General features: G+C 42.3%; 3 protein-coding genes across 6 annotated transcripts; 2 read left to right on the top strand and 1 right to left on the bottom strand.

Moving 5' to 3' along the window:
• The first annotated feature begins 763 nt into the window (after positions 1–763).
• Positions 764–13591, top strand: NEK4 (NIMA related kinase 4). 3 transcript variants are annotated; one of them, XM_030227873.2, is made up of 16 exons: positions 764–944; positions 3603–3869; positions 4848–5045; positions 5905–6012; positions 6674–6828; positions 7449–7590; positions 8433–8858; positions 9264–9317; positions 9535–9675; positions 10498–10623; positions 10949–11012; positions 11413–11519; positions 11629–11717; positions 12098–12303; positions 12434–12567; positions 13097–13220. In XM_030227873.2, exons 1-16 carry the CDS (start codon positions 852–854, stop codon positions 13103–13105), a joined length of 2319 nt encoding a protein of 772 aa, XP_030083733.2. In that variant the 5' UTR covers positions 764–851; the 3' UTR covers positions 13106–13220. The 3 variants fall into 3 exon arrangements, with proteins under 3 accessions (XP_030083733.2, XP_009089273.3, XP_018770548.3); XM_009091025.4 differs by having other exon boundaries at positions 765–944; positions 13142–13591; XM_018915003.3 differs by lacking the exon at positions 9264–9317 and having other exon boundaries at positions 765–944; positions 13142–13591.
• A 1117-nt stretch (positions 13592–14708) lies between these two features.
• SPCS1 (signal peptidase complex subunit 1) lies at positions 14709–17448 on the bottom strand. The gene is made up of 4 exons (XM_009091024.4): positions 17238–17448; positions 16213–16272; positions 15811–15897; positions 14709–14894 (listed from the first exon to the last, which is right to left on the bottom strand). The coding sequence occupies exons 1-4, from the start codon at positions 17271–17273 to the stop codon at positions 14772–14774; spliced, it is 306 nt and encodes a 101-aa protein (XP_009089272.1). The 5' UTR covers positions 17274–17448; the 3' UTR covers positions 14709–14771.
• Positions 17449–17460: 12 nt separating this feature from the next.
• GLT8D1 (glycosyltransferase 8 domain containing 1) lies at positions 17461–24230 on the top strand. Of its 2 annotated transcripts, none has more exons than XM_030227876.2 (10): positions 17461–17621; positions 19208–19263; positions 19367–19465; positions 19908–20124; positions 20758–20875; positions 21416–21500; positions 21715–21827; positions 22346–22512; positions 22650–22762; positions 23384–24230. In XM_030227876.2, the coding sequence occupies exons 2-10, from the start codon at positions 19248–19250 to the stop codon at positions 23572–23574; spliced, it is 1119 nt and encodes a 372-aa protein (XP_030083736.1). In that variant the 5' UTR covers positions 17461–17621; positions 19208–19247; the 3' UTR covers positions 23575–24230. The 2 variants fall into 2 exon arrangements, with proteins under 2 accessions (XP_030083736.1, XP_009089274.1); XM_009091026.4 differs by lacking the exon at positions 17461–17621 and adding an exon at positions 17669–17741.
• Positions 24231–25409: the final 1179 nt, after the last annotated feature.

The raw sequence follows: 25409 nt of genomic DNA, 5'->3' as shown, positions 1-25409 counted from the left end.
CTCAAATTTACTGCAGCCATAACAGAGCTTGCAGTCTGTGAAAGCCATTTAAGCTCCATTTCAAAAGCACCCCTGTAATCCTCCGTATCACTCAGGTACCGATTTAGGTACCGTTATTTGACTCGTATCCTGCCTAAACCAGAAACTTCCCATTCCATAGGTTCCTATTCATCTTCATGGCTGAAACCTGGTCCGAGCTCCCAGGTCTTGCATCTTGCACGCTGAACGTGCACCCAGCCTGCAGCTGCGGGGCATTTTCCTGTGTTTGTTGCCTCGACAGGGTCAATTCTCTCTTAAACTTTTTAGCTGGTTCATTCCACCCTTAGTGAAAGACAGACTTCGAAGAGTGGGGGTTACATGCTCAGTGATAACATAACATTTTATTTTCTGTTTTTTCTGCAGCCAGTGTTACGACTGCAGGCGCTCAGCCACGGGAGCTCCTTTTTACCCAGCCTGAGGACTTTTTAACCAATTCTCCACCCCATCCAAAGGGACGGGATGGCCCTGTGGACTGCTGCGCCCTGCCAGGGCTTATGACAGGTGGGGTGCTGTGGCACAGCCGCGTCCCCGTGGCCGTCCTTAGCCCGGGCTCGGCGCAGGGATGTCCCGAGCAGCACACCGGGGCTGCGGCCGCGCCTCGCTAGCCTCGGGGCGGGGACAGCGCTCTCCCGGGGCGGGGCCGCAGCCTCAGCCTCGCTGCCCGCTCTCAACATGGCCGCCGCGCCCGCTTCCAAAATGGCCGCCGCGGCGCCGCGCCCGCTCCGGACAGCTGCGCGCCGGGCGCTGCATGGCCGCGGCCGCCCCGGGCATCTCTATGGCAGCGGGCGCTGCCCGGGCCCGGCGGCGGGAGGATGCCCCTGGCTGCCTACTGCTTCCTGCGGGCCGTGGGCAAGGGCAGCTACGGGGAGGTGAGCCTGGCGCGGCACCGCCAGGACCGCAAGCAGGTAGTGAGGGGCTGGGGCACGGGCGCGGCTCGGCCTGAGGGCAATGCCTGGGGCTGGGCTGAGCGAGGGTGCCGCGGCGTCTGGTTCCGCAGCCAGCTGTGGCTTGGCTTTGGCTGGTGGTCCCGACCTACCCTGGGCACGACCAGGGACGTGGCATCGTGTCGGGGTACCGGTGTGACTACGGCCTGGTGTCAGTGGGGCTGACCGTCACCAGGTGTCAGGGTGGGGCTGGGACTATCCCCTGATGTCGGGGTGTGGTTGTCACCATTATCTGATGTCAGAGTGGGGCTCTGACCATCACCAGGTGTTGTGGTAGGGCTGGGACTATCACCAGGTGTCGGGGTGTGGTTGTGACCATTATCTGGTGTCAGAGTGGGGCTGTGACTATCACCAGGTGTCAGGGTGGGGCTGTGACTATCACCAGGTGTCAGGGTGGGACTGGGACTATCACCTGGTGTTGGGGTGTGGTTGTGACCATTAACTGGTGGCAGAGTGGGGCTCTGACAATCACCAGGTGTTGTGGTGTGGCTGCAGCCACCCGAGCTGCTGTTTCTGTTCTCTTCCCTTGTCTAAAAGAACTTTTATTAAAGGTGTGGAGAAGGCTCTTCCCAGGAAGGTTTTGGTAGCACAAGCATTTTTGTTGGAAAACTGGAATAATCTGTCTAGTCTGGCTAAAGCAGAGCTGTTTGATGGGGAATGTGAGAGGGCAAAGAAATGGGGACGGAGAACATTCAGAGAGCCTTGCCACAGGAACCTGCTGTGTGAGTTTATGGCCGGGATTTTACTGGAGATGATGGGAGGAGGATTGTTCCCAGCAGGGAGCAGAGGTGTGTCCTTCCCGGATGGGGGCACTTGTTCCCTGCGTGGAATCCCGAGGTAAATCCCTGTGACCCAGTGATGGCAGGACTTGTTCCCTCCAGGCCACCAGCACGTGCACAGTCTGGTGTCCTCAAAGAGTTTCTAACTTCACCTGATCCTAAAAGTAAACAGTGCAAGGAGGTCACTCTCACTCGGATACAGGTCCTTGGATTTCATTGTGGTGCTGCTGGTCATTAACACTAGCAAGAGTCTTGCTTCCTAATTGTAGTTGCATGATAAATATTTGGAGTGCTTTGCTGTGTTTTATCTTTTGCCAGCTTTTACAAACTTTCTTCTGTAGCAATGATCAGGATTTTTTGTTGTGGCTTTGGCACAGTGCCTCATTTTCTGTGAAAGAAATTTTGTCTTATTTAATGGTATTTGCTATTAACTGAATGCTGGATTTTTGTGGAGAAGGTCAAGTAGCTTAAAGTGTTTAAAACACAACTAAATGGAATTCATACACAATTTGGTATCAAATAAGGTGGAAGAGCATTGCAGTAGACTTCAGCAGAGAAGTTAGTTTGTTTTTGTTGCCAGGAAAACATGCTCATTAAACTAAATATAACTGATGCCTAGTTTAAAGTAAGGCTTATATATATTCTTTTTGCATTTTGGTGTATATTTTCTAAAAGATGCTGATATAAGCTTAAACAATTTTCATGCCCAAAGATAGAGTTGTGGTTGACTTGTCACACAGACCACAGTAGTTGCAGTATTTCTATTTTATTTTGAAGTCGGGTGATGCTGTACACAATTAGCTTTGTGATATTCCTTCCGGAAGCTTTGCAGCATCTCGGGTTCTATCCAGAAAGCTTCTGAAACACAAAGTCACGAGGTGCTGTGGGTTTTCTGAGTAATTGGGTCCCTTGGTATATAGGGGCATCTCTTCAGCACTAATTAAATGTGCTGGGCTAATTAATAGGTGCAGCCTGGAGAGCAGACATTGAACCATCTCTGAGAATGCTAAAATTCAGCAAGTAAAAATATTTTAAAAGTTTTGATTTACAACCTCTCCAATAAGAGCAGGTACAAGTGTAACCATGACATGATTGTTCTGTGGAAAGCTGATGCTCTAAAGTGGTGTCCTACAACATTTTCATCAGGGTTAGGGCCAGGTCAGATCTAAATATTGGTGTTGTGGGTGATGAAAGTGTTCTCTGGATTTTATCGTTTCAGTTTCATGAATGTTTTTGCTGAAACCTGAAATTCCTTAGAATTACATTTAATGTAGTTCATATTAAGGAAGTAGATAACAACTTTTATATGTAGGTTCAAGAAATTCTTGACCCATCTTAATGAAGAATAACGAAATTTAGGAATGAGCATAAGACCTTTTGTCTCTTTCAGATGACTTTTATCCTTTCTTTGCACATGACTGCATACTTTATATATATTTAATTTTATTATTGATGTGGCCTTTTTGAGAGTAACTGTAGTGTACAAACAGGTACTTCAGGCTTAAAAGATGAGTGACAGACACACATTTAAAGTGAGAAAGGGGAGAAAAAAGGGGAGAAAAAGAGAAGTGTGAACATTAGTCAGAAGAAAGTAAAACACCACAAAATTCCTGAGCAGAGTTGTATTCAGGTGGATGAATGGAACATACCTATTCCATTTTTATGTTGAAAAGGTAGAAGAGAAGAAGTTCTACATAACTTTCATCCAAACTGCAGCCTCCATGTAGATGAATCAGTGGATATTTCAAATACTGCATTTCCTTTAGGTCTGGGGAATTCCCTAGGACTTCTTCAGAGTCACTTTCATCTCTTTCCATTTACCTTGCCTTGTCTTTTACAGTATGTCATCAAGAAGTTAAACCTTAGAAGTGCTTCCGGCCGTGAGAGGAGAGCAGCAGAGCAGGAGGCACAGCTGCTGTCCCAGCTGAGACACCCCAACATTGTCACCTACAGAGAGTCCTGGCAGGGGGACGATGGCCACCTCTACATTGTGATGGGCTTCTGTGAGGGAGGAGACCTCTACCACAAGCTCAAGGAGCAGAAGGGAAAACTCTTGTCTGAGAATCGGGTGGTGGAGTGGTTTGTGCAGATTGCCATGGCACTGCAGGTACAATGTAGTGTAATTTTGTCACCATCAGATATAAACTTAATTTGACTTTTTATGTATTTAAAAATTCCAGCTAAACTGCAGCCTTTGGATTCCTGTTTGGCTGGATTAGCATCTAATTACAATGGTTATTAGTACATTAACAATGGATCATTGCAGTCAAATCAACTATTTTAAGTAAGAAATTGCTGACATAGTATATGTCCACGCTCTGTAGCACAGCAGACAGTAGTTGCCTTTGGGGTGTTTGCAACTCTTGTCTGATATGCTTCTCTGGTTTGAAAGTTTACATTAAATTTACAAAATTGAGGTTTTTTGGGAAAAAAAAAGCTATTCTTTCAGAAGCATTTTGTGTTCAGTCTTGTTATTATTGCTGTTTTTAATGGTAAATTTAGCTACTAATGCATCATTTCTATTAAGATTATCCTACTCTTTTAAATTTGTAATTGGAGGTTATCAAAATTTAAAGGCAATTGTTACAGCAGTAAAGACCAGATATAGATGTTAACATTAAAGAATAAGAAATTGAACAGAAAATTATATCTTAATGTTTGCTGTCATGGTCAAAAATACACTAATTATGGGTACTGCTTGTTGTTTGTTATGACTAGTTTTCTTCCCTGTTTACACAAAGCTCACATTATAATTTCCTCTGAAATTATTTTGGACTAAGATTGTCAAGAAATTAAAGCAGCAGAAAGTGAGTTACAGTCTTAACTTTACATTTTTATTTCTCCTTTTCTGTTGATTTATAAGGGCCACACAGGGAGATTTGGTTAAAGCAGTGCCAAGTTTTGGGCCTCTGCCTGTATCAGTCACTTTTAATGTTATTTCACCAATACTGTCTTAGCAGGTCACTCCTGACCTTGAGAGGGATTTCTGTTTCTTTCACTTTCGTGTTTTCTTTCTTTGACTTTTATAATGAGATTTTACAGTTAAAAGTTGATTAACCTTATTTATATGATTTTTCCCCCCTAGTATTTACATGAAAAGCACATTCTGCACAGAGATCTTAAAACTCAGAATATTTTCCTGACACGAACGAATATAATCAAAGTGGGAGACCTGGGAATAGCCAGGGTGTTGGAAAACCAGTATGACATGGCCAGTACTCTCATAGGCACCCCGTACTACATGAGCCCTGAACTCTTTTCTAACAAACCCTACAACTACAAGGTACAGTATGACAATGTCACTTCTATTTTCTTACGAACTTTCTTTTATTTGTCTGAGATTATTACAGTCTTACCTGTGGATTTTGGTTTCTTATTGCTTCCAAGTCTTTTTGATCTTCCCAAATGCCAAACAAAAAAATAGGAGAGAGATTTGTAGGAACTTTTATTTCTCAAACTGTGTTTAGGAATTCAGAGCATGTGCTAAGTTATCACAGCCAAGGTGTTCAGCTGGCTGCCTGTACTTGTCACAGCTGGAGAGATAGAGAATGGGAACAGAAATATCAGCCTGTGTTAGAGAGATGCACTTTCTGAATTTGTTATATACCAGATAGGAAGTTTTACACTCAAAAGTTGTATTAGAAATAAGAGCAGCATTAAAAAATAAAACAAAGGAAGGAAAGGAAATTTTAATGAGAGGAATAAGCAGTGTTACTGTGAATTTAAAATATAACGGAACAAAGCCAACATGTTCAGCTCTTGCTGTAAACACACCATATATATGAGTGTCTGTAATTAGCAAGAGCTGAAGGGAGACTTCTTCCAATGAAAAATCAAGATTTTTCATTCACAGTTAGGACAGATATTGTACTAAAAAAGGAAACAAGCAACATTTCCCCCAAAGATGGCTAACTTCTACCCTTCCTTTTGGAAAAAATTGGGGATATTTTTAAGGAAATAGTTGACTTGCTCAAAATTAAAAATAGAAGAGTGAGACTGAAGCCAGAAGTTTGCTATGGGATTTGGGTTTAATTAGCTGAGTGTCATTAAAAGCCTGTTTGAAAGCACGTAACTAAGTCCAAAGATAAAACTTGTACAACTTATAAGAAGTTTCCAAACATTTTCTCTTCCCCTTTTTTCAGTCTGATGTCTGGGCCTTGGGCTGCTGTGTTTATGAGATGGCCACCCTGAAACATGCCTTCAATGCCAAGGACATGAACTCCTTGGCTTATCGCATTATTGAAGGGAAGGTAAAAACTCCTGGAATTTTCTTTGTGCTTGGATTTCCTATCTAGAAATTGAGATGATCTTTTCTAATCAGAAATATTGCATGGAGTTAAAAATACTTGCATGTAATATACACCATCATATGTAAGACTTGTTTCATGGTGGTGGATGATGTGATACCAGATCAAGGAAGTTATTCCCTTGTAGGTATGGCTAGAGTTTCTTGTTACCTCTTCATTTAATTAATATACTGAGTAATTTTCAAAGTTCTGAGATGATTTTCTCAATTTGCTTCTGGTTTTGCGTAAACATTGCATAAAAATTAAATTACTGTGTGATGGCATTTTCCTGTTATGTAAGATTAGCTTATTTAAGTGTCTTCTTGCTTTGGCATGCAATGAAGTGAATGTGGATTTATTTTATATAAATGTTTAAACACATTTACGGAACTTTTACTTTTCATATTAATAAAATTAGGAGCAGTTTTTAACCACACACCTGGAATTTCAATATTTTGTTTAACATTAGGCAATTGGGTAACTTTCAGCATTTGAACAATAAGTCTATTTTTTACACATATTTTTTTTTATGTATCTGACCATAATGATTACACATAAATGTTCTAGAAGTAGCCCTGGTTGATGAATATATTAAATAATAACAGACTTCCCTTTCCTTTCACAGCTGCCACCCATGCCAAAGGATTACAGCCCACAGCTGGTAGAAATAATACAAACTATGCTCAGTAAAAAACCTGAGGAGAGACCGAGTGTGAAAAGCATCCTGAGACAGCCTTACATCAAACAACAGATTGCTTTGTTTTTGGAAGCCACGAAGGCGTAAGACATTTTCATTTGGGTGATTCTGTGCAAAATATTCATGCTATTGTTGTCTTTTTTTTTACAACTTTTTCTGGGTTTTGTAGCAGGATAAAGTAAGTTTTGTTATGTGCAGCTACAAAACATATGAACATCAGTTTCTTTGAATTATTTGAGAAATTTGAGGGAATTAGAGTGGAAAATAATTTTTTCCTGCAAATGCCCTGTGTAGGGCTTAAAAATATAGAATTGGTAGAAAACACACACCTTTCCATATTGTTCTTGAGGCTATTTATCATCTGTGAGTTGAAAAACCAAGTTCCTTTTGATATACACTGATATAATTATTTTTCTTTGCCAGCTTTAGTCAGTTATTTTACTGCTTCCAGGTAGAACTGACCTCAGTGCCCTGCAGAACAAGTGTATATTGCTGGCAGAGTCTGAGCTGAGTTTTTAAGCTCATTTTCTAGAATTGTAAATGAGGTTGTTGTGCAGAGTCTATTGAAAAATCCCAGTATCTGATACTCTTTGTATGAAAGCTCTTTAGTGGAGCAGGGTTTTTTTAAATTAGTATAATCAAAAGAAATATTTTAAGACCGTGTTGATGGTGATTGAATGAGCAACTTTCATTTTCTTTACAGGAAAGCTGCTAGAAATCATAAGAAAACAGTGGATTCTAAACCTAAAGACCCTTGTTCTGTCATCTCAGCCAAGAATGAATCTCACAGCAGGAATGTTACACACCAAAACCACTCCTCTGAGCAAGCCAGAAAATACAGAGTTGTAAGATATGGGGGGGGGTTTTACCTTAAAAAAAAAAAAAAAAAAAACCAAACCAAAACCCAAATCCCTCTTGCTTTTTCTAGATAAAAAACTCAGTTTTATAACAAGTGTCTTGAGCATCCTGAGAACATTAGGTCTGAATCCCAGCAATGTGTAAAATTCATATTAGGAAATGTTTCTAGATAAGAGTGGAAGTAATTAAACACCTGTGGATCAGTGCAGCTAATTGCACGATCTGTAAGATGTTAACTAAACAACACCTGGTTTTATGTGAGTTACTCTTGGAGTATTTGGGGTCAAATAATTTTTCAAATATTTCATGACAAGTGGTAATAGTTTTTTCCAAACAAAAATGTATTTAAAAATTAATTATAGTCACAACCAAAATTCTTTATTGTTGAAATTCTTTCCAGTGGTTACAACAAACCTTTTGTAATGGTTAATCTTGTGCATATTTTCTGTTTTCTGTAAAAAGTCTTCTGTTCTGGGTTTGAGCTTTCCATGTTGAAATACTGAATATATGTGGTGGAGCACATCCTAAAAACTCTTGGTGCTTGTTCCTCCCTTAGGGAAGAGCCAAGTGAGTACAACTTTGCTTTCATGGTCCTGGTGAAAAGCAGGTGTATTCCATGTATATGAACCAGTACCTGATCATTTGCAAATCTGTATCTTTTTAAAAATGCGGATTTTGACTTTTTTGAGGCTCCTAATCTGTTATTGATCATAATTTCCTTTCAGTTTATATGCTCTGGTATGTTCTTGATTTTCCTTAGTGCTTAGAGAATCCTTTCATATGTGTGTAAAATGCAAAAGATTACTTTTTGTTTTTCTTTTAATCCTAGGATGAAGAAGATTGCATCAGCAAATGTAAAGCCAGCAAATTTTATCCCTCAGAGAAACTAGATGTTGAGTTGGAAAGAAACCCAAGCAAAAAGGATCTGAACAGCTTGGGAGACTCCATAGCTACAGTCAGTGGAGTGAACATTGATGTCCCCCTGTCTGAAAGGATGAAGCATGGAAGTGACAAGTGTGGTGGTGAGAGCATTCCAGAGAATAATAAAGCAAAGCATGTACATGTTCCAGGCCATTCTAAAATAACATCTAATAACCCACCAATTAAGGAAGATGGACAACAGCAAAGAGCAAGACAGGCTTTTAAAGCTGAAAGTGTTGAATCAAAGCCATCTTCTGTTGATTCTGTAGAAGATGAGGATGACACTTTGAAACTCCTGCAGCCTGTATCAAAAGACCAAAAGCAAACTGACCTGGTAATGCATTTACGCTTATTTGAAGTAGATTTACCCAGTGGCCAGCTCTTAAAATTTAGAGAGCTGCTGCACATGTTTTTCTGTCCAAGTAGGATGTTGCTGATGTAATTATTGAGATTCTTAAGTAGTTAGGAGCCTTGGGTTCAGATTTGCAAAGGCAATATGGTCAAGTAGTTTTGGGACTGCATCTCTCTAGATGATTGGAATTCTGTTTTTACAGGGAAAAAAATTTGCATTCCCAGCTGTGAATAGAGTGTAAGAATGGTTTGTAACTTTTGTTCTATGCTGTAAATAGGCCTGAATAATCTTGATTTGGATCAGAGGGCTAATTGGTGGTGATTGTCTTTTCACCTAAGTTTGGTCTACCATAAGATTTTTTTAATGAGAAATCATTGTTTGTTGTAGAGCTTGGATTCTACTGAAAAGCTGCTAGCACCCTTTGTTCCTGTTGTGATTCAAGTAAGTGACCTTCTTTGAAGGTTTAGTAGCTAAAGATGCTGGTACAGCAGGTATTTTATCTCTCAAATAAGAATTTATTGTGCTTGTACCTGTGCTATGTTAAGGTGGTTGCAGTCCAAATAGTAAAGGGGCCTGTTTTGATTTTTTTTTAAAGTGTGTTTGTGTAAACCTGGAAGTGACAGGTCTGCATTTTTTAAAAAATGCTTTTACTTATTAGGATGATGTCAGTCATGGAGCTTCAGGAGATGCTCAGGGAAAAATGACCTTCCACAAGCAGCCTCACAGCTGTGTCAGTGAACCCTCTCTCCCACAGCAGCAGCAGCAGAAGAGAGAGCTTGCTGAAGGCTGCTCAGAGAAGGTGCAGATACTTGAAAAATACTTCTCCTCTCTCCTTTAAGACTCCTGTGTTTTTCCTCTTTAAACGTGGGACCTATTTTCTAAAAAAGGGTGGGTGTTTATGCTGTTCTTGTTTCATGTGTGTCTGTATAACTTCAGTGGTAACAAATGCAGATCACTGAAGGTGACTTAGAAGCAGCCTGAGTAAATCTTTGAAAATCCCCAGTACCCTTCCAGGGATGAGGTGGGTGTGCCAGATGAGCTGTGCCTTTACTGGGTTGCAGTGTTTCCTAGGAAATTCCATCAGGACTTCTCACTGTTTGTGACTATAAGTCAGTACCTTTGTGGAAAAGGCTACTTACAGTGGGTAGTGGCTTAGTAGTGCTTTAGAAAAGATATGTAATGGTTGCCCTGAGCTTCTGAGTGCAAACTGTAGGAAGAAAATCTTGGCATGCAGACAGGATAGGGCTCCTGTCAGTTCCTCCACACTGAGCAGGGAGGTTTCTTTGGGGAAAGGCATAAGGCTACAGAAGAGGGTCATTGGTCATTGATAACCTGGTTTTCTCTTTGGGTTTTGCTATTTGGGGTGGGGACAGTTGTTGCAAAGGCATTGGCTGAAAAATAGTCTGGGAGGAGGGGGATAAGATGTAGGGATGGAAAGAAGGGAAACAGATGCAAGCCGAGATGGGGAGAGGGAAGGATCAAGCTGCGAAATATGAAGAGGTTACAAAAGGATTCAAAATCTCTGGCATCCAGCTTTACCATGCAAGAATGTCTTCTAGATTGCAGAGTACTTAAACTTTTAATAAAAAATATTTAAATTCTTGCTTGCTTTTCTGTCAAGTTCAGAGCAGTTTCTCCTCGGCCTCTACCTGTTCCTTCTGATGTCACCCCAAAGACAGCCCAGAGGGGTGCAGAGCACCCTGAGCCTGCAGAGAGTGCCCAACCCAGCCAAGCAGCCATTCCAAAGGTTAGTGATGAAAACTGTGTCTGCTGGTTTTTGTCTCATTCCTTCTGAGCAGTTTGTTCCGTGTGTGTGCACAGTGAGTAAAGAAGTGTTCAGTAGCTTCCTGCCTCATGGAAGCCCTGCTCAGTGTGGGATGAGCCTTGCTGTGCCTTGGAGGTCAGAAGCCCCTTTTCTAGAGTCCAGATTGGTCTCATTGAAGACAGTTCCATAATAAATAATTAAGCATGTCTCCCATATCAGTCCAAAAGGATTTTTTGCTAATAGGTGATTAGAAAACAAAAGCCATAATGGTGATTGCAAATTAAGATCAAATTAACTTCCTTTGAAGGAGCGGCCCTTGTCAGCAAGAGAACGGAGGAGGCTGAAACAGTCTCGGGAGATGCTTCCCTCTGGTAATTTTTATGTTTATATGTCAACAGTATATGTATAAGTGACTAATGACTTTTTTCTGAAGAAATTATAACTTCTTGTCTGTTCTTAACTGCCATCTTCAGAACAGTGCACTAAGGGGCTAGTTCTCTGTTAAATAAAAAGTTCTGTTAACATGTCTGTATTTTTCAGCTTTTTAGCTATGTTCAGTTGTGTTCTTTGTTGACAGCTTGTCTTTGAAATGTACATAAAATGTAGACTATTCACTTTCAAACAGAAACTTCAATGTTTTCTATTAGCAAAATACCTTCCTCCCTGCCTGTTTTCTGCTAGGTGATAGATTTTTTTTCTTGCATGTGCATGAAACAAATTCAGAATACACACAGCTTAGTTGTAAATATTGTCAAAATGTCATCCTTACAGTGGTTCCAGTGAGACAGTCATTAAATGGTGCAGCAGTTGAAGCAAAGTCACGAGTGGAAAATTGTGTTATAGTTCCTCAGTCCTCATCAGATCTCAGTATTTCTCAGGTAAACTTTGTCTAAAGTATTTCTTCCATGTGGGAACAGTAATATATGCCATATTGCTGAATTACTTTCAACTATTAGAATTCTTGTTATTTATTCCCTCTTCCCTTAGAGAAGGAGAGAAGCCCATTGCCTGTCTGATGATGAACTAAGCTCTTCCACAAGCTCTACAGACAAGTCTGATGGTGATTCCAAGGAGAAGTAAGGATTTTGTTTAATACTGTGCAAGAACAAAGGACATCTGTTGTCAGGATGCATTAAAAGCACAAGTTAAAAGGTGCCAATGTGCATCCTTTCCACTATAAATGAGGCTGAATTTATTTCTGATTTTTGTCAGTGTAAGCAGCTTTCAAAAGATGCAATTTGTTGCATTACCAGAGTCAGCAGTAGCCAGTAGGATTGTGGGGTTTTTGCTGGGCTCTGAGCCTTTTAGTACTGTTGTTGTTATTGATAAAACTGCACCACAACAAAGAATTTAACATGGAATACTTACTAGGACCTCAGTTAACTCATTGAAAGTCCTTCGGATGCAGGGTGGAAGTTGCATTATGATGGTGACTGAATTATTTCTTCTCTCCTAGGAAAAGCAGTGTGAATGAAATGAATGACTTGGTGCAGCTGATGACACGGACACTGCAAATGGACTCCAAGGAGAATTCTGAGTGCTGTGTAACCTCAACCCCAGCCCCAGAGTTTAAACTTCATAGAAAGTATCGAGATACTTTGATTTTGCATGGAAAATCACCTGATGAATCAGAGGAATTAAAAATGGAAGAGATTCCTTCAGGTCTGTTGCTCTGGGATTCTGTGGTACTACTTAAGAGTTGTCTCATATTCTTCTGCAGAATATGAAAATAGTCTGTACTGAAAGTAATTAGTACTGCACTATTTTTTTAATTGCATTTTATTTTTAATAGATATGTCATTGGTCCCTTACAAGATTAGAAGAATGGTTGAAATCCTGAGATCTGATGTGGTACAAGGATTGGGAGTGAAACTTCTTGAGAAGGTGTACAGAATCATGGAAGAAGATGATGAAGCAAAAAGAGAGGTGAATGTCTTCCATAATAAAATAGTCTAATTTTTTATAAACCTAGATAAATGAGCAGGCTCTTTATGCTATTGAGCTAGGGTAAACCATGACTCCAGAAGGTCTTTTTATAATCATGGGCAGGCAAGGACCTAAGTATGTTGTAATTTTCATGCTTAAGTTTGATTCTAGATGTAGACTATGTTCAAATGCAACTTCTTTTGTTTACCTTCACATTACTTGCCTTATGCCCCTTATGTCTAAAATAAGAAATAATTTAACATCAATCCTCAGTAGAGGTGAAAGGAATACCTCCAGGTCCTTTGATTCAAAACTTGGTTACACTTACCCAGGCAGTATTTGATTTGTAAGCTGTGAAGATCTTGTATTTTAAATTTTTGGGTGGGATTTGAAAGTCTCTTGCTTTTAGACAACAGCAGTGTTCAGTTTTCTTCTCTCTCATCCACATTCCCAAGCTTCACATGCTTCTTTTAGCTGAGTGCTTTGATATTTTTCTATTAATATTTTGGTAGCATCTGCTTTTTTTCAGTGCCAGTAAATGTTGTGGGTTTTGTTCTGTGTGTGTTCTGAGCAGCTGCAGTTGCGGGAGCACATGGGAGACAAGTACGTGAGTTACAGTGCAAAGGCTCGGCACCTGAAATTCCTTGAAGAAAATGTGAAGCTCTGATTGGAATCTTTTCCTTGGAGAAAAGAACTGTTTTCTAGCTCCTTTGATAGACTGGACCAGCTTACAAAGCATGTTCATCCACTGATCTCCTTTGCTGGAATAAGGAGGTGAACTTGCAGGAAATGTTAAGAGTTCATAGTAATATTTTTCATGTTAAAATGTGAACCAGGCTATTACTTTCTCAGAAGAGGAGCTTTTGAATTTCTCTTTATTTTAGTTTAGTTTTTATTCTGTTAAAAAGTGGCTTTCCATAGGAGTCGATACCAAGTTTTCTATACTAAGGAGTGTCAAAAAAGATTATGTTCTGGTTTGAATTTGTCATAGCAAAAGGTTTTTGGTATGGTCTCATACTAAATACAGTAACAAAATCTCTGCCAAGTCTCTGATGTGATAAATATAATCAATTACATCAGATAGTTGTGAAAATTTAGCATGAAGAGACAATTACTAATTTTTGTGGAACTCAAGCTCCTCAGGTTGTGTAAATTGCCAAGTCCAAGTGCTGAAGGGGGAAGCTCTACTGCTTGTAAGCAGAGACTTTGCTCTTGTGTTTTGTTGCTGAGACAGTCACCAAGGTGGGGGAAAGCATTTGGTATCTGGATAAAGTAAGTCTGAAAATGTTTGAAAGGAATGCAGCCATGGTTACCATGGTTCCAGTTGGAGAAATCCCTTTGCCTTACAAATACTAATTCCTTTTAGGAATGAAAGTGCCCAGGACCAGAATCTCTTAGGGAAAAGATAAAACACTTATTTCTCTTTATTTGAATCCAGAGTGTCTCGCTACAGCCCCCAGGCATTATTGCATACCATACCTACAGGAAAAGCACATGTTTTTTAAATAATAAAGAACTCAAATGGAATTGAATTTGTAAAATAAAATTATAAACCTGTCTCTTCCTGCCTGTAGCTGAAATACTGTAACCTCCAGCCGCTGTGAGGGAGCTTACTGAAATGACAGTAGTAAAATAAAACACAGTACCTATGGATCCTGCTGCCTCTCACACACTACATCCTCAAGTTACAATGTTTCAAAAGCTATTCTTACTTGTTCTTCCCAAGGAAATTTATTTTAAACAAAAACTGGCCCTCTGCACTCTCCTATCCAAGAAGAGTTATTTTCAGAACTCTGGGGTATGTACCATTTCACTGTATTTGTTACAACCTGGCACTTCTGACAACTTGCTTTACACACAGTTGGAAACATTCCAGTAGAAGTTCAGCTGTTTATTAATCTTTTAGGCTATGGCAACAGCTTAACCAAAGTTCATTTGATTCACTGTGTTCTTTTTTAGTGAAATATTCAAGTTGTGACCTCCAGTAGCCTTCTGAAGTTAATCCCCCCATCCCTGTGTTCCCAGTGACTCCCCTGAACCTCCAGACCCAATTTTCAGCCTTCATGCTCCCTGCAGAGCTGGGTTATACTCATGGATGGATACAAAGTACTAAGAAAAAACCCAAACACTAAGCCAAGAAGTATTTCTCAATGGAAATTAATTTAACAAAACTTAACAAAGTAACAGCCTGGAAACCATAATTTTTAGCTTTTAGAATGTCTCTTTGGCTTCCTGTCTGCTGCCTTCTTCTCTTCCGTGCCCGACTCCTGGACAGGCAGCCACTTGAGGGGATTGCGGCGGTACATGGGCCACGGAGGGAGCGTCAGCTGAGGGCAAAGGAGGCAGTCAGAACAGGGACATGGAGTGCTAAGGGGCTGTTCTGTACAGCTCCTCAGGAAAATCTTCAGCCCTAACTCATTATCTATTAGTCCTTAAAAACTCTTACAATTTCATATACATTTACGGTTTACATTACAAAGTCACGCTTAAGTATGTGACTAAAGCACCCCAGGGTGTTGCAAGAAGGAGGACAGCACCCACCCTGAAGAAAAAAGGACTCCTGAGGTGACACCAGCATTCCCAGCACCTCCCACACTGCACTGAGACCTTCCCCTAACGTGGCATCACAGGTAAGTAACTCAGGAATGTCTAAATAAGTAAGGAGCAGATGGATGATGATGCCAGAGAATTACAGGAGCTTTTCAAAAAGTGGAATGTGTGTGTGTCATGAGTAGTGATTGGTCAAATTGTGCTGTATCTGAACTCTTGAGAGGTGTAAGAGCCACATGTAAAACGGGACTGGGAGTGCCTGAATAGGAGTGGGACACCTCTCATGTATAGATAAGGAATTGCTCCTAAAATTCCATATTCTGCCTCATTGTCTCCTCAGGCAGCAGGGGACAGCGGCAAAATTGTCATGAGAAGCTGCTACTGCACAGAAAGCCTCCCTGTCCTTTCTGCTACTAATGCTGTCAACTGGACTTACTCTAACTTTTAACTGAAATTAAAAATGAACTCAAAAGTGATATTAAATTGCAAAAATTCTGCTAGCATTTAAAAAAAAAAAAAACCACTTAATGGGCTGCAAAGCATTTTATGCAGATCAAAGGAAGCACAAATATGTATTAATAAATCTGAACTGTGTAGCAAGCATTAGTCTGTGCTGACAGCCCCTCAATTTAGCAATTATTCCAGATTAAACAATGCATGTATTTTTTTGGTTTGGGGAAAAAACATTCTTACCAAACATGATAAAGCAAATCCAGCCATAACTATGTAGACAGTCCATCCAAACTGTTCAGTGATGTATCCATAGATGAAACCAATTACCTGGAAAAACAAACATTTAAAAAATTCAAACTTTAAATGAAGGAAAACTTCTCCCATTACATTATTAAGATGCAGGGGGTGGATTTAGGTAGGAAAATACAGGTTTTTCAAAAGCATGTTTATCTTTCAAACCTTTTCAAAAGTGCAGGCCAACAATGAAAGTAAAAGATGGGAAGTAGAAAAGTTTTAATCCATGAGAGCCCCTCTGACTTTGTTTAAAACTTTTAGTGACTCCAAACAATAAGAAAAATATTTATAAGATCAGAAAAAAAAAATAGTCCTTTATGTTCTCACCCACAGATCTACTATACTTACTGCAGAGACAAGAATGATTCCTTGAAAAATCTGTTCTGCTAATTTTTGGCCCTTGTAGTCCTGTGGAAAGAGACACCTTTTAATCAGGTATTCAAAACACAGACCTGCCCACTTAACTCTTTCAGGTTAGATCCTACAGTCTACCTGACCATGGGTTCTCAGCGTTTTTGTTCAACTTTCAAACCAGATTGGAATTATTTTTCTTACAGTGGCTGAAAACACCTCCTCTGCAGGCTTGACCACATCACCTAGAAACAGAAGCAAGCACTGTCTGATCAGGGTAAGTAATGCAAGTTCAAAATATCATTGTAGTCACATTAACATCACTAAGTAAAGCTGTATCACCACAGAAGAGGCTGTGCCTAAGAGGGCACGGTGTGTGTGGCACCTGTATTCTGGAGAAGGCTGACAAATAAATATCTCTGGGTGGGTGCCAACAGGATGGTGCCACACTCTCTTCAGTGGTGCCCAGTGCCAGGATGAGGAGCAATGGCCATAAACTAAAACACACCAAGTTCTACCTCAACAGAAGGAAGAATTTTATGTTGAGGATGGCAGAGCACTGGGACAGGCTACCTAGAGAAGTCGTGGAGACATTTCAAATCCACCTGGATTCATTCCTGGCCAGGTAGGTGATCCTGTCTTGGAGGGTTGGACTGGATGATCTCCAGTGGTTCCTTCCAAGCCCAACTAATCTATGTTGGCATGACGTTAGAAAAGGCGGCTCTCTGGGAGCACACGCTCCATTCTGTCCTTCCACAGCAGAGGCAGGGAAGCACAGAGGGGCTTCCCTTACACAGACAGCTTTCTTTTACAGCATGGCAGTCCCAACTCGCAGGTCAAAACCCGAACTATCATGGTTTCATCCTGCATCCCCCTAGCCGTGCCTCGTACACGGGTGCCAAGATCGCGCAGGGGCGGCTGAGCCCGCGCCGGCCGTGTGACCGTGTGTGCAGGGCACACTGAAACCCGCGCCGGCCGTGTCGCCCGCAGTGCCCCGGTGCCGAGGCCCGGGCGGGCCCTACCATCTGCGTGGGGATGGAGCGGAACACGCTCAGCATGGCGGCGGCGCTTCTCCGGCTTCTTCCCGTTCCTCTTCGCAGCCGACTCCGCGCTCCCGGCTGGGGCCCTGCTATTTGCGTGGCGCGGCGCGGCCTCTCCGCTGCTACCGACGCTCGTAGCGGCGGAGCGGAAGAAGCCTGCTGAGCTGGCCGGAAACACGCCCCGTCCGCCCCGCCCAGAGCTCCGTCTGCCGGGGGTGCCGCCTCCAGCCCCGGCCATCGCCTCAGTGCCGCCGCCGCCGCTCCGGGGCTGCTCCGCTCCCGCTCCCCCCAGCCCGCCGGGACGCATCTCCTCGGCAACGGCGGCTTCGCCCCTCAGGACCCCGGCGGAGGCGCTCTCCCCGGCAGGTGCGAGGCCCCGCGGAGCCGCCTGTCGGAAAGCCGCCCTGACTCGGCAGCTCGCGGGCCGCCCTCTCGCTCCAGCCTCGGGCTCGTCCCACGGAGCCGCCGGGCGCCGCCGCGGCCTCGGTATCGCGGAGGGGTGGGCGCGGCGGGGGTTCGGCTCCTGGCGGCGGTCAGGCACCTGGGCGGGCACCCGCGGGCCGCGTTCTGCCGCGGTGGCGGCGCGGGCGGACGGTCCGTGAGGGGCCGGGTCGCCGGTGCGGGAGAGCCGGACTCGGGCCCGCCGGCCCCAGAGCGGAGCTGTGCCCGCAGAGCGGCCCGGGGAGCGCGGTGTGCGCTGCAGGCAGCCGGCGGAGCGGCGCGGTGTGGGTTTTATTGTGGTCCGTGACCATCCCTGTGCAGGCGACGTTCTGTCACTGTCCCCAGCCCGGCTGCCGCGGAAGCTGAGGCGCCGGCCGTGTCCGTGCCCGCCTCAGCCCTGGCGCTGGGAGTCGCACAGCGGGACGTGGCGTTGTGCTCCCAGGCAAAGCTCCGTGTCCCGCCCCTGCCAGCAGTGCGGTGATGCGCGGAGAGCTCAGGGCAGGGATTTGTTGGGCTCCGCTGATGTGTCTGCAGCAGCGGGAAGAAAGTGGTTCTGATGCATGTAACAGTCACAGCGCAGGCTGAGGTGTTATAATTTGGGGATTTCGCAAGTCTCTCACCGTTTCTGCAATTATGCGTGTTGTTAAGGAGCTTTCTGTGTGTCATTTGATAGCTCCTTCACACGCCAGGATACACAGCTCTTGTTCTGATTTCACCTCGACCCTTAAATAATGAACAAGCATGTTTGAATTTCTTACCGAAATTGCACTGGTGTTGTGTTTCTACCCCCTTCTATGACATGATGGTACTGCCTTCTTTCCCGCTTTTATTTTTCCAGTTCAGATAGTTAAATAAATAGTTGCCACAGTAAAGAAAACATGCATAATTTTCCAGATCTTTCAGATTACTTTTGATTGGCAGAAGGAGTTTGGCCCTTTTTTTTCTGTCAGTGAAGTTGCAAGATCTGCATGTTTCCTTTTTATCTCTGAGATCTTCCTTAGATTTGTGATTGTAGTGAGGGGGTCCCTAACATGAGAAGGACATGAACCTGTTAGAGTGCCTTCCAGTGCCTACAGGGGCTGGCCAGGGACTTTGGACAAGGGCATGGATGACAGGACAAGGGGGAATGGCTTCCAGCTGACAGAGGGCAGGTTTAAATGAGGTATTGAGGAGAAATTCTTCCCTGTGAGGGTGGTGTGGCCCTGGCACAGGCTGTCCACAGAAGCTGGGATGATGTCTGTGCCCATGGCAAGGGCTGGAACAAGGTGATCTTGAAGGTTCCTTCCAACCCACCCCAACCCATCCTGTGATTCTGTGGTTGTAGTTAGGAACTTCCTGAGACCATACTCACTTTTAAAAATGTGACATAGAGTTTTATGTATGTCATAAAACTGACAGAGGGAAACAGTCACTGCCTTGGACACTGAAACTGTTGTGACACTCCTGATGATGGTGTGCTGTGCCTCATGGAAGAATGCACTGACAGTGACTGCTGTGTTTTTGTCTTGTAGATTTGCAGGAACCTTACGCTAATAAAATAAGAATAGAAAAATGACGTTAAGGAAAGGTATGTGTATATGTGCTTGTCTGATTTTTTTATATCTTTTGTATCTGAGTTTCTCAGTTGTTTTCTGGTTATATTGATAAAGATTTTTCTTCTTAATTTTCAGTGAACATTTCTATCCTTATAGTGGCTGTTGTCATATTTTTGCTAGTTATTCACCATAACTTCCTAAGCCTCAGTGACTTCTTGAGACGGGAATTGTCAGGTTTGTTGGGTTTTATTTTAATTTTAAATAGATATAATATAATAATATATTTAAGATTTGGTGGGGAAACACCTGCTCTGGCCAGGCAGAACCTACCATGTGGTTTGAGTGAATGGGAGGGGAAAGTTAATGAGGTTATAGGTGTGGCAGAGGGGACCAAAGGCAAGTGCAGACTACTGTAGCTCAGCCTTTTAAGACCTTGTGCTGTGTGTGAATATGTGTGGTTAAATGTGTGCAGTTTTCTGTAAATGTGTTATTCTATTCATTAGCATCTCAGATTCTCAAAAGCTGATGCTCTGCATGTTTGATACTGGCTCACTGTAATCCACACCTCAGCTCAGACATCCAAGTGTACAGCAGAAATAATTGAAGTGTTGGGAATTTTAGTGTGATAATAATAATATATAATAATAAAAACAAGTATGTAATTTTTACTCTACAGATCCAAGTCCCTTAGGACTTCAGCCTATAGATTTCATTCCTGCAGCTCCCCAGAGGCTGGCAGATGAGAGGAATGACCAGGAGATTCCTGTGGTCATTGCAGCCTCAGATGAGAGGCTCGGAGGTGCAATTGCAGCCATGAACAGCATTTACCAGAACACCAGAGCCAACGTGGTTTTCCACATTGTTACTTTGAATGATACTGTGGATCACTTGAGGTAATGACCTTTTCATTGGATTCCCACAGCACGGTGAACTCTGTATTTCTGAGAGGAGAGCAAGCTGCCTTTCCCTGGAGCTGCACTCCCCTGACTCCTAGTCCCAGCAGCTTTTTGACAGAGCTGCTGTGGGAGTCCCACCATTCCTCCTGGTCAGGTTTCAGGGATGGAAAAGAAATATCTTTTCCAATGGGCTTATATCCAACCAGTGAGGAGTTTGTTGGTGGAAGGGTTGTAAAAGGTACTTTTACACTTCATCTGAGCAATTCAAATGCTGGCAATCATGTTTCTCCATTTTTGTAGATTGTTCTTTGATCCTGTTTTTCTAATCCCCTTCTGTCCACACTGATGGTTTTGGGAAGGACCTGTGATAACAGGAGTGTGTATTTCTGATAAAGCAAGAAGTGACCTCGTACCTTTCACATGGCCCAGGTGTGCAGTTGCTGACCCTGGACTTGCCCCTGTGGCCACACAGGGCAGCACTGATGTCAGCATCAATTACATCCCAGATGTGTTTGTTGGTCAGGGAAGTGAGTGGCCACATCCAGATCTGTGTCGCTGTTAGCTGGGTCTCCTGCTTTTCCCTTGATTTTGTCTCATCTAACAAGATCTGTGCCTTTCTCCTGCTGGCAGGATGTGGCTGAGGAGTCCTCCTCTGAAAAACATCAGATACCGAATTCTGGATTTCGACCCTCGTGTCTTAGAAGGCAAAGTACAAGTGGATCCCCAAAAGGCAGACGCCTTCAAACCAGTGAGGATGATGCTGATTACTTTTTGCAATTAGTAGTTAATAACATTATATTTTGATGTTGGCTTTTGAACCCAGCTGGAGATCAAAACCAAGTCTGTTAGCATAGAAGCAATCTTTCATAATAAAATCCCTAAATTTCAGTAAAACTAAGTATCTAGATAGTGAGAGATGGATTTGAATATCTACATATGCATGCCTAGGATCATTTTTTGCTGCTAGCCACAGTGAAACACCCCAGCTGGCATGTTAAGCATGCCAACACCTCAGAGATACTGCAGATCTATGTGGAAAAATAATAAATTCTTATATAGACCAGTTTCAAAGTTAGTTTATCAATGCATACATTCATGGTAAACCAGGAATTGATGGAACCTATTTATTTTAAATTGTAGGATATTGCTGCCTATTTCACTTCCTCTATAGTAGTTGTCTTGGACATTAATGCCATAGATAAGTGCCAGAAAAATCAGTCAATTTCACATTTATTTGGACATATTTTAAATTTAATTCTCCACTTCTCTTACTTTGCTGTTCTTACAGTTAACATTTGCAAGATTCTACTTGCCCAGCTTTGTCCCTCATGCAGAGAAGGTCATCTATGTGGATGATGATGTAATAGTGCAAGGTATGGGACCTTTGTTAGCTGCTACTGGCCTTATGCTGAGGTCAGTATCTTATCTCTCACAGAACTCAAACATTTCTGTACAAACTTTGTAAATATGAGTGGATTTGGTTAAACTGAATAGCTTTATGTGCTGTAACAATGGACTGAACAAAGCCTAACTTGGCACTTAGTCAGGATTTCTTTTGATTCTCTTGTGCTTGCTTTCATTTTCCAGATGATATTGTTGAACTTTACAACAACCCACTGAAACCTGGACATGCAGCTGCATTTTCAGATGACTGTGACTCAACCAGTAGTAAAGTTGCTGTCCGTGGAGCAGGCAATCAGGTTAGTTTTAGTCTTGTTCAGTGATAACAATACTGTAGATCTCAGGCATTTGGGAATGCTCCAAATGCTGAAACCTAAACGTGTGACTGTCCCTGCCCAAACCAGTTTTACAAATGGGACCTGCAGTTTCTGTTCAGGCACAGTAAATTACCTGGAATTTTTGCTGTGCTTTACAATGAGAGCAATTCTTGTTGTGGAACAGCAGGAGGTCTGAGGACATTGGAGGGACAATTTTTCATTTCTGAATGTATAAAAGGTACTTTATCTGAGACTGGTACCATATTAATAATATGGTATTATTAAGATGATGCAGCATTCCTTAAAATATGTAGTCTATATAATCATATTTTTAAAACATTACACCTCTTAAGGTTGCCTTTCTCTCATTTTAAAGGAAGGGATATTTACTATAACAACTTCAACTTACACCTGTCTGCTGTGAGTTGTGCAGCATTTTTCTTTAGGAACTTCCCCATATATTTTAGGCTAATTTCTACTCTCTTTTTCCCACCACCCAGTATAATTACATTGGGTTTTTAGATTACAAAAAAGAAACAATCCGAAAGCTTGCCATGAAAGCCAACACCTGCTCTTTCAATCCCGGAGTTTTTGTTGCTAATCTGACTGAATGGAAATTACAGAACATCACAAAACAACTGGAGAAATGGATGGCACTTAATGTGGTGTAAGTACCCCCGGCTAGGGGTGCCAGCAGCTCAGGGCTTGGGTTCTGCTGGTGGCATTTCCCTCTTGAACCCAGGGCTGTGTGTGTATCTCTGCTGCAAGTGAAAAATAACTGATCACCATCCTTTCAACTTCCAGAGAGGAGCTCTACAGTAAAACTCTGGCTGGCAGCATCACAACACCTCCACTGCTAATTGTGTTTTACAAGCAGCATTCCAGTATTGATCCCATGTGGAATGTCCGACATCTTGGTACGTATGAAGCATTTGTGGTGCTGCTCCCCTAGGGTGTTTTTCCAGGTCTGTAGCTGGACATCTTGCTGATGATGTAGCAAAGTGAGCTTTTATTCTCCTATTCTGTCCTTTGTTCTTTAGGAAAAACAGCTTTGCAGTTCCATCTTGGGGCTTGTGGGCCTGAGTCTTTCTCAAGCTGCTGACTTACTCAAAATCCTTCTCATTTTTCACAAATATATTGTATCTGATTTGATCCAAGGTGTTTCTTCCAAAACTTTTGAGAAGGGCAGACATTCATGTCTGTTCTACTGGTGAGACCCCAGTGCTGGGAGAGCTTTTTCAGGTTATGTTTCTGATGAACAATACATAGGCTGCTGAATTCATCTGGGTGTTAAGTGGGTCTTAAAGAACTTAGAAGTTAAGGCAGTGTATGAAAATAGACACAGAGAGATCAAAGTGACGTTTAGTTGCACTTGATTGTTTTTCACTTTGCCCTTTTTTCTGCTTCTCCTATTACCTCCTTTCTCTATAAATGATAAGATTTCCTTTGTTAAATCCTTTGTTTTGAAGTTAACGCTTTGCACGTTGGTGTTTCGGCTGCTTTTATTTCAAACACTAATGCTTCTTTTTCAATTGAAGGGTCTAGTGCTGGCAAAAGGTACTCTCCTCAGTTTGTGGAAGCTGCCAAGCTGCTCCACTGGAATGGACATTTCAAACCCTGGGGAAGAACAGCTTCCTATGCTGAAGTCTGGGAGAAGTGGTATGTCCCTGACCCTGCAGGCAAGTTCAACCTGATCCGCAGACACTCGGAGGCCTATGAAGCAAAGTAGAGTCCATTTGAATAAATGATGACATTTTCTCAGGAAACTTCTGGAGCCAAGCAGAATATTTTTCTTTAAGCCAGCTTGTATTACAGAGCCGACCCTGCCTTCTGGAGCACAAGGTGATGCACTTACTCAGGTGCAGTTCTGAAATGCACAGGTCCAAAGGAGGCTCTTGTCATCTGTGTGACACAAGATGCTTCTCCAGCAGCACTACAGGAAACAAGGGAAGATCTCCACAAACGAGCACTTTTTTGTCATTTCAGTTGTGTTCTCCTGCTCCTTACTAGAGGTCTTCTAGCAGGGGATCATTTTTGTCAGTTACAGAAACAAAGTTTCTAAGAACAAGATACAAATTCAGCTGGTGCTTGCACCAGCAAATCTTGCACAGCAGTGTACTGTAATTAAGAGCTGCCTGGGTTTTGTTTTGTTATCCTGTGAAATAATTCCCTCAACAACCCTTTCTTGCATGAAATCTCCCAAACATTTCTGTTTAAGTCTTTCTTACAGAATTCTGCAAAATTGAATCGTTTTTGAAAGATTAATCCTTCAAATATTACTTCACTATGCAAAATGGTTTTACCTGGAAATGAACACTAAACCATTTTTTTGTAAAGTGGTGGATGAAACTTTGTTCAAGAATAAAGCTAATTGTAACATGCTGACTCCAGCCTCAGGTAAATGGCAATCTAATTCCAGTCTTGATATAGGAAGTGTTTCCTTTGTACACAGTAGCAAGTGATTAAAGCCATAGTGAATTGATCTGGTCTTTGTGAAAGCAATCTAATTCTAAAATAGTACAAACTACTTATTTTGGGGACCAGGCTGTATTAATTACAGATAAATTTTGTTATTGTTGAGTTCCTCATAGTTCTCTTGAGTGAGCTACACTGCTGTAGCTTTTCCTGCTGTGCCTTTCCCCATCTGGGAACTCATCAGATGAGAAGCCTGTGCCCTCTGCAGTCAGTTGCCCATCACCTGTGCTACTGGTTTGTTTTTTATAGTTGTATTATTGAGTGATAGTTATTATTAGCTGATATATCCCAGCAGCCACTGTGCCAACTACTCCATGTAACAGAGGTTTGCACTCAGGCTTGTGAAGAGCCCTCGGTGGAGGATGTTCAGACAAAAGGCATGTGCTCATGCAAGGACAGCTAAGTATGCCTGGTCTGAAACACAGGGCAGCAGAGGTAAAGGACTCCTTCTTGACTGTGAATATGGTTTTAGTTCTGCTTTAAAAGGATTTCAAACTGCTGCTCTGAGTGCAGTCACTGCCTGTAGTTCTGTATATGTCATGGATAGCCCATTCTGGTTTGTTACCTATTGTTTCTTTTCCTGGGTTTTGATGAACCCTTAGAACAAGGACCATTCTTGTCCTTGAAATAGGAGTAATTAAGTAAATTCACTTGCCAACGTTGAAAGATTTTACTTTGATTAGCTGACAGTGCAATTCAGCTGAGCAAGCTGGGTTTTAGCAGGCTTAAATGAACTTCCTGTTTGTGTATGCACTTGACATCTTTTTAAGCTGCCCATGAGAATCTATTGCTCAGCACACACTGAAGGAAAACACTTATTTATCAAAGAACACAGAAATCATACTTTTCAGTTAATAGGAAGAAAACAGATGCACAGTAAATATTTAGTGTCAGGCATTTATTATAAACACTTAATTCTTTGAGCAGCTGCAGGGCCTCTTGGCAATTCTCTTGCTATCCCACTTCTGCTACAGGCTGAGCACAGCGGCACATCCTGACTGCACAGGGCAGTGTTCTGCTTAAGATTGGCCAGTTATTGTCAGGTGTAACAGGTGCCATCAGGAAACAACACTCTTGTTCAAGAGCACT

Source organism: Serinus canaria, chromosome 12 (assembly GCF_022539315.1).
Source record: "Serinus canaria isolate serCan28SL12 chromosome 12, serCan2020, whole genome shotgun sequence".
NCBI classification, from domain to species: Eukaryota; Metazoa; Chordata; class Aves; order Passeriformes; family Fringillidae; genus Serinus; species Serinus canaria.
The sequence above is the reverse complement of the archived record's forward strand: the minus strand, read 5'-3'. Positions and strand labels throughout refer to the sequence as shown.